Source organism: Amblyomma maculatum, chromosome 7 (genome assembly GCF_055883805.1).
Source record: "Amblyomma maculatum isolate TAMU_Amacu chromosome 7, ASM5588380v1, whole genome shotgun sequence".
Classification (NCBI taxonomy): domain Eukaryota; kingdom Metazoa; phylum Arthropoda; class Arachnida; order Ixodida; family Ixodidae; genus Amblyomma; species Amblyomma maculatum.
This window is the reverse complement of record NC_139350.1, coordinates 119,561,533-119,569,112: the sequence shown is the minus strand read 5'-3', so window position 1 is coordinate 119,569,112 and position 7,580 is coordinate 119,561,533. Positions and strand designations below refer to the sequence as shown.

Sequence of the window (7,580 nt, the reverse complement as noted above, 5' to 3'; positions counted from 1 at the left end):
GCTTCGCATGCCTAAAAGTAAAGCTGCTGACGGCCACTGACCGGTCCGCAGCCATCATAACAGCTTGTGCAGCTTTGCAGAACATTGCATGTGCACTGAAAGACCCTTGCCCAGGTCCTGAAGAGGAAGACCCCGACCTGGGTGAAAATTACACCCCAGAGGAATCCGATGCGGTTCTGGGTACACAAACCCGTAGCTGCCTCATTCGCTGGTGCTTCTCCTCTGGGCGCTGATATGACGGAGTGGACTCTGTGCAAAGGTAAAGCCATTACTGTCAGCAATACATTACTGATTGAAAAAGCTATCTTGTGTTTCAGCCCCAAACAGTGTGTATCTGTTCAGTCAAGCAGAGACAGTCCTCAGCAAAATACAGCATGCCAACTGTACTGTGCATAAAGCTTTGTTGTGTTGCAATGAAAAACAAATGGAGGCTCATTGTTGAAAACACTAGTTTAAAGATTTTATTGGAACTTGAACACATTTAAAAAACACTCTGAGCAAACAAAAGAAAGAGTTGCGCTCAGAAACTGTGCATGTTTTGTGGCTTCGTAATGAAGTTGTAGGCACCGCTCTTGGCACATGCATTGCTGTCACATTGTCGCTTTCTCGTCTCCATGGGCATGCAGCATCAAGTGTTACAACATCGTGCTCCCATAGGGTGCAAGCACACATTGGCTATAAGCTCACAAGGACAGGTGACATCTAAACACATGACAAAATTAAATAATTGACTAATCGCCTGCAAAATAAAATTAAAGTTGAGAATTATGTTTATCATCTGTGATGGAATGTACTTATGGCCGTAACTACATTCATTGTATTTGAACATAATGCTTAAAATAATGTAGGTCACCGAATTGTTACTTGTATGTTTTCTTTCAAGTATGCGTTTGGCATTAGAACAGATAGACCACTAGGAATTCATCTACAAATGGTAAAGAATAATTGAGCCACTACTTCATGTTGTTTCGGTTTCATTAACGAAATGATGGTTGTGTCATGTTGTTCGCCTTTAGCTACAGTGATTCATTGTTTCATTCCTCGTGACTAAACATACTCTCCGTGTCAGAGGCATCATTCAGTTAATGAAACAAAAGTAACATCAAGAAGAGATTCAATTATTTTGCAGTTGTAGGCAACTGACTCTTGGTGATCCATCCATCCATGTATTACAATATCTAACGCATCATCTGAAAGCAAACACTCAACTAAAATTAGTTGTCCATAGTCCTCACTGCGAAAGTGCGAAATAAGAATTGTGCTATTTGGAGTCAGCTGCCTGGAGCTGCTCCCTGAGGACAGCCTGTTCCAGTTTCTGCACATTTTCGTTTTCTTTTAAAATGCGAAGCCGCATTTTATGTAGCACCTTGCGCTTGTTCCTCTCATCAGCATGCTGTTCCCTCATGTTGCTCATTCTGTTCTGATGCTCCTCTGTGAGACACCGAAACCTTTCCCTGTGTTCAGTTTTTCTGGTTTTTTTTTTCGCTCCTTATAGCATCAAGACGAGCCTCAAGCTCGGCGTCAAGCGTCTGCTGCAACAGCGCTAGCCTGCCTCCACGGGCACGCTGCACACTTGGTTCAGCTGCTGCCCTTTGGTTATGTGCAGATGCATCTGTTCCATGCACCGTTGTTTCAGGCCCTGTGGTTCCAGGCTCATCTGCTGCTCTATCTTCACTTTCCCTGGGTGGTGTACTTGAGCTGTGCACCATGCACTGCATAGCTGCCACATCACCTGAGCTGTGCTCCAGTGTTCGCTCTGCAAAAAGCAAAAACAAAAATGCTTCAGACATGAAATCCACATATATGTTACATGAAATAAAGTAATTATGTGCAAGAGTTGCTGTTTCTGTCTGATGGACTTTCAGCATACTTCAAAATGAAAAATAAAATACAGGAATAATGAGACCTGGCAACGGTTAAAGTACGGATAGGTTAGCAGCAGCGGCTGCTTTTGAAACATATGCAGCGCAGATCAGCAGTCAGTAATCGTGCAATTCCCAACCCAGTTGCAGAACAGAACGGTATGCACATTTTTTTTGCACACTACCCACAGCTCCTGCTTGTCAATACAGTACGGGGGAGCAGTCAACATAATCATTATGGTATAGTGGCGCAAAAACAAAATATAACGCATCTTATGTTAATGCAAACAAATACAAGCATAGATACTACAGCAGTGAGGCAAACGATTCATTGGATTTTGTGGAAACGACTTCCTGGGATAACTTGTACCATTAATTTATTTTTGGAAACAAAAATGAATTGTAGTCCCCTTCATGGATCACTGCCTTGTCGTGGCGGAGGGGCTTGCGAAACTCGATGAAGTCGTGAGCTCTGCTGTGTAGGGCCACCCAAGATAGACAGGTCACGGCAGAGAGTTCTGACAAAATGTGATTCACTGGAGAAGGTAATGGCAACACACTCCAGTATTTCCTGCCAAGAAAACCCCATGACCAGTCACAATACCATTAAATATATGGCGCCGGAAGATGAGCCCTTCAGGTTGGAAGGCGTCCCACATGTTACTGGGGATGAACAAAGGGCGATTACTAGTAGCTCCAGGACGAATGAAGCGGCTGGGCTAAAGCCAAAAGGACGCTCAGTTGTGGATGTGTCGGGAAGCGACCAGAAAGTCCGATGTTGCAAGGAGATATGTCACATAGCAACATGGAATGTAAGATCTATGACGCAAGGTAAACTGGATATCTTCAAGCGAGAAATGGACAGATTGAACATTGATATCTTGGGTATCAGCGAGCTCAAGTGCACCGGTATGGGAGAATTTAACTCCGGCGACCATTATGTTTTTTATTGTGGGCACGAATCCAAGAGAAGGAATGGGGTCGCTCTCATAGTAAACAGTAGAATGGGCAAAGCAGTGCTAGGGTACAACCCCAAAAACGACCGAATGATTTCACTTCGGATCCAAGGTCACCCTTTCAACATAACAGTTATCCAAGTCTATGCACCGACCACTACTGCTGAAGAAGCTGACGTTGAGAGATTTTATGCGGACCTACAATGCCTTTTAGACCTCACCCCATCATCAGACGTCGTTTTTCTCATAGGAGACTGGAATGCTAAGGTCGGGAGTGAAGAAATATCCGGAATTATAGGCAAGTTCGGTCTTGGCGAGCCAAATGAAGCTCGGCAGAGGGTAGTAGAGTTTTGTCAAGAAAACAACCTGACCATAGCGAATACTCATTTTCAACAGCACAAGAGGCGCCTGTACACATGGACTTCACCGGACGGTCTGTACAGGAATCAGATCGATTATATGCTTTGCCGGCAGAGATGGAGAAGCGCTATACAAGTAGTAAAAACAAGGCCTGGGGCCGATTGTGGCACCGATCGTCAGCTTCTTGTTGCCAAAATTAAGCTTCGATTGAGGAAAACGCAGAAAACTAGAAGGCCTTTCAGGTATGATCTGGATCAAATTCTATTAGAATATGCTGTGGAAGTGAGGAATCGATTTCAAGAATTAGATCTAGAAGACAGAGAGCCCGAAGAGATGTGGACTGATGTTCGTGATATAATACAAGAAGTTGCTACTAAGGTAGTTCCAAAGCAAAAGAAATTCAAGAAAGCAAACTGTTTATCTGAAGAGGCTTTGCAAATAGGTGGGGAAAGGGGGATGGCAAAAGTTATGGGGGAAAGAGAAAGATACAAGGTTCTCAATGCGGATTTTCAGAAAATAGCAAGGAGAGATAAGAATGCCTTCCTGAACATACAGTGCCAAGCGGTTGAGGACAACAGCCAATTAAAGAACATAAGAGCTCTGTATAAGACAATCAAAGATATCAAAGGAAGCTTCTGTGCTAAGCAGGGCGTGATAAAGGACAAACGAGGCATGGACGTCACTGAAGCCTCAGAGATAAAGAAGAGGTGGCTGGAACACACAGAAGAACTGTACAAGAAGGACCCGAATGTGCAAACCCAACATAAGACGGTTGTGATTACTGATCTCGAGCCGTGCATACTGAAGAGTGAAGTTGAATGGGCCTTAGCCAGCCTTTCTAAAAACAAAGCTAGCGGAATTGATGGCATTCCAGCTGAGTTGCTTCAAAACCTCAACCATGACGCTGTTAACATTCTGTATACATTATGTCAGAAGATTTGGACAACCCTGCAGTGGCCACAGGATTGGAGGAGGTCAGTTTACATCCCATTCCAAAGAAAGGCAGTGCCAAAGATTGTTCCAACTACCGCACGATCGCGCTTATTTCGCATGCTAGCAAGGTGATGTTGAAAATCCTCCAAGGAAGGCTGCAGCAGTATGTGGATCGGGAGCTTCCGGATGTGCAAGCTGGGTTTCGCAAGGGCAGAGGAACTAGAGACCAAATTGTCAACCTTCGCTGGATCATGGAAAAAGCAAGAGAGTTCCAGAAACCCATCTACTTCTGCTTTATTGATTATGCGAAAGCGTTTGCCTGCGTAGATCACAGCAGATTGTGGCAAGTTCTCCAAGAGATGGGAGTTCCAATTCACCTCATCTGTCCCCTCAGGAACCTGTATGAAGGACAAGAGGCCACAGTCAGAACTGGGCATGGTCTTACTGATTGGTTTCCGATTGAGAAAGGAGTGAGGCAAGGCTGCATACTGTCGCCCTGCCTATTTAACCTATATGCAGAGTGCATCATGAGGAAGGCCGGTCTGGACGAGTCTTCAGCTGGAGTGAAGATTGCTGGAAAACGTATCAACAACCTTAGATATGCGGATGATACCACTTTAATGGCAGAAAGTGAAGTGGAACTCAAGAGACTTCTGATGCGCGTGCAAGAAGAGAGTGAGAAGTTTGGGCTTAAACTGAACATTAAAAAGACAAAAATCATGGCATCTTGCCCTATCAAGTCCTGGAGCATCAATGGACAAGAAGTGGAAGCTGTGACAGATTTTCTCTTCTTGGGGTCCAAGATTACCTCGGAAGGAGACTGCAGCCATGAAATTAGGAGACGCCTGCTTCTGGGAAAGAGAGCAATGGTTAGCCTTGACCGCCTAGTAAAGAGCAGAGACATTAGTCTGCCAACGAAGATCCGTATAACTCGTGCTATGGTCTTTCCAGTTGTGATGTATGGATGCGAGAGTTGGACTGTGAAAAAGTCTAACCGCCGAAGAATTGACGCGTTTGAATTCTGGTGCTGGCGAAGACTCTTGAGAGTTCCTTGGACTGCCAGAAGATCAGATCAGTCGATATTGTCGACCATAAACCCTGACTGCTCATTGGAGGGTCAAATTCTAAAGTTAAAGCTCAGCTGCTTTGGTCGTCTGATGAAAAGAGAGGAGTCGCTGGAGAAAGATTTGATGTTGGGAAAGGTTGAGGGTCGCCGGAGAAGGGGTAGGCAGCGAACGCGATGGTTAGATGGCATCCTCGAGGCACTGCAGATGAAGTTATGTGATGTTAGGAAGGTAGTGAGAGACCGGAAAACATGGTCCATAGGGTCACGAAGAGTCGGACACGACTGAACGACTGAACTGAACGTATGTAGTGCATACCTGTCGCCATGATGTCTCGTATTTGCTTCGCTTTCTCTCGCTTCCACCGCTGTTTCATGTTGTCCCACAGCTTTTTTAACTGCTTCGGCTCTCGAAGGCTTAAGAAGGGCCTACTATTGAAGTCTCGCAAAGTCTCTCCCACGCTTTGCTTTTCGCGCTTAGCGAAACGGAGTCCGTGCGCTTGTTTTCAATGACAGAGCTGCGCTGTCGGATGAGCTCCGTCAAGAGGTCCTTTTCTTCCTCGGTGAAGTATGCTTTGCCAGGCATGGTCGTCTCCTTCGGTGGTCAGTTCAGGTAGTGATCCCCCCCCCCCAAAAAAAAACGCCAAAGGGGCGTAGCGGCGTGCAACAGGGCATGTACTTGCAGCGCAGAGTTGACATCGGCTTGGCTCGCCAGTGTTGATAGACGGCCGCCAGCTGGCGGTTGCCTTTAGCAATATATATGTTTCGCGTTTAGTAGACGAAATCGAAAGAAGAATGCGACACGCCTGTATGTCAGTAATTAAATTAAAAATTGTGCAACAAAGTGTATTTTTATTATTGAATAAAAGCGTTGGAGTAAAGCTTCTGGCGATACCCTCCAACGCGGACGCGTGGCATGCGTTCCTTACGTGAGGAGGCGTGAGGAGTATTTTCAGAGTACGCTGGCTGCCTCGATCAAAGACATGCGGAAAGGAGGCCTCGCATAAGGTTAGGAAGAGACCGACGGAAAGGAAGCTTTCAGAGTTTGGCGGTAAGGTTAATCAGCGGCACGTAGTGGTTTGTTAAAGTAATTTCAGACAAGCACGCCTGGCGGCGTACAACGACACAGCGAAAAAGTGGAAAAAGCTGAAAAAGCTGAAAAAGCGAAAAACCGGGAGCGCGCTTTACTATACAGTGCAGGTCTTATGAAGCGCTGCAACAAACATGGCTCCTGTGCATGAGCACGCGCCTGCTAAAGTACACAACACCGCTAGCTCGGGATTTCTCAGCAACCAATGAGCGCCCTGTGTCAGATCAAGCAGACTCTTTAATCTTCTCGATATTGTGTTACCACTTAAGACTGGATATTTGAAGCCCTATAAGAGCCGCCGGAGAAGGACCTTTAATCGACTGCTCGGCAGGCAGCAACTGGTGCGTCAGTACAAAGATAGCCTTTGCTTGCTTCGCACCCCCTGCCCCCCGCCCCCCCTTCTCAAAAAAGGAAAAGAAACATCTCTATGCTGCGATAAACGCCTTTGGATAAGAGCGCACTGCTTCATGGCTCTGCGGTTTTCAAGCACATATATATGCACAAAACAAGCGTTTAGCTTTATAGAGATGAAGGGCGGCCACGAATTCTTCACAAGAATATAGATTTTTTTTTTCCTTTTCCCATAACCTGCTCGCACAGGTTGCTGTGGCATATTTGCCTTGGGCAGTACGTATATGTGGTTAAGCAAATAACTTGCCCCAATATGTAATTTCTAATAAGGATATATATTTAAAATGCCTTTAATCCATAGTCTTAAACATACACTTCGAGCACAATATCATTCTATAAAAGGGCATGCCAAAAATTTCTTGACCAAGCATTTGCTTCTGTCGGTACTTTAGATGCCCTTCTCTGCTGAGAATATTTGTCAGATTGTTATCCCATCTTGATTTGTTATTATGTACCATATTTAAGCAATATTTATTGGTAACCTTATCAGTTCTATTCGGGACATAGATGGGAGTAGGTTGGCTACATCAAAAGTGCGCACATAGTAGTAAACTAAGCAATTACAAATGAAGTACAGTCATGACCGAAGGAAACAAAATCGCGCACAGCATATATCTACAATCGCTAATTCAGCAATTTAGATAACAGAAATAATTACTCATAGCTGTTAGCGCATACATTATTATTGGTAAGTTTATTGCAACTAGCTCCCTTCCAACATAGTGTCTCGCAGTAGGTGTACAAAGTAGGTTGGTGTAGGTGTAGGTGTAGAAAGCAGGTGTACACTTCCTCGTGCACTATCCGCTACATCGGAACCTATAGCAACTAGCCCAATTAAGAGCCTTGGTAGTACAGTCTTTTAAGGAGCCCGCGTAGGCTGGCTTTGTAGGGCCTATGCCGGGCCG

The 7,580-nt window shown here is 45.1% G+C and overlaps 1 protein-coding gene across 1 annotated transcript; it reads right to left on the bottom strand.

Moving 5' to 3' along the window:
* Positions 1–1,460: 1,460 nt before the first annotated feature.
* On the bottom strand, positions 1,461–5,760 carry LOC146184559 (uncharacterized). The gene is made up of 3 exons (XM_084608578.1): positions 5,636–5,760; positions 5,494–5,591; positions 1,461–1,756 (listed from the first exon to the last, which is right to left on the bottom strand). The coding sequence occupies exons 1-3, from the start codon at positions 5,758–5,760 to the stop codon at positions 1,461–1,463; spliced, it is 519 nt and encodes a 172-aa protein (XP_084464704.1).
* Positions 5,761–7,580: the final 1,820 nt, after the last annotated feature.

What these genes read in the sequence shown, in the direction of transcription:
- LOC146184559 (XM_084608578.1), bottom strand. Translation starts at nt 5,760, where the DNA reads ATGCCTGGCAAAGCATACTTCACCGAGGAAGAAAAGGACCTCTTGACG. An exon ending in CTAAGCGCGAAAAGCAAAGC is followed by an intron (nt 5,592 to 5,635) that starts GTGGGAGAGACT and finishes GCCCTTCTTAAG; the next exon opens with CCTTCGAGAGCCGAAGCAGT. An exon ending in ACGAGACATCATGGCGACAG is followed by an intron (nt 1,757 to 5,493) that starts GTATGCACTACA and finishes TGCTTTTTGCAG; the next exon opens with AGCGAACACTGGAGCACAGC.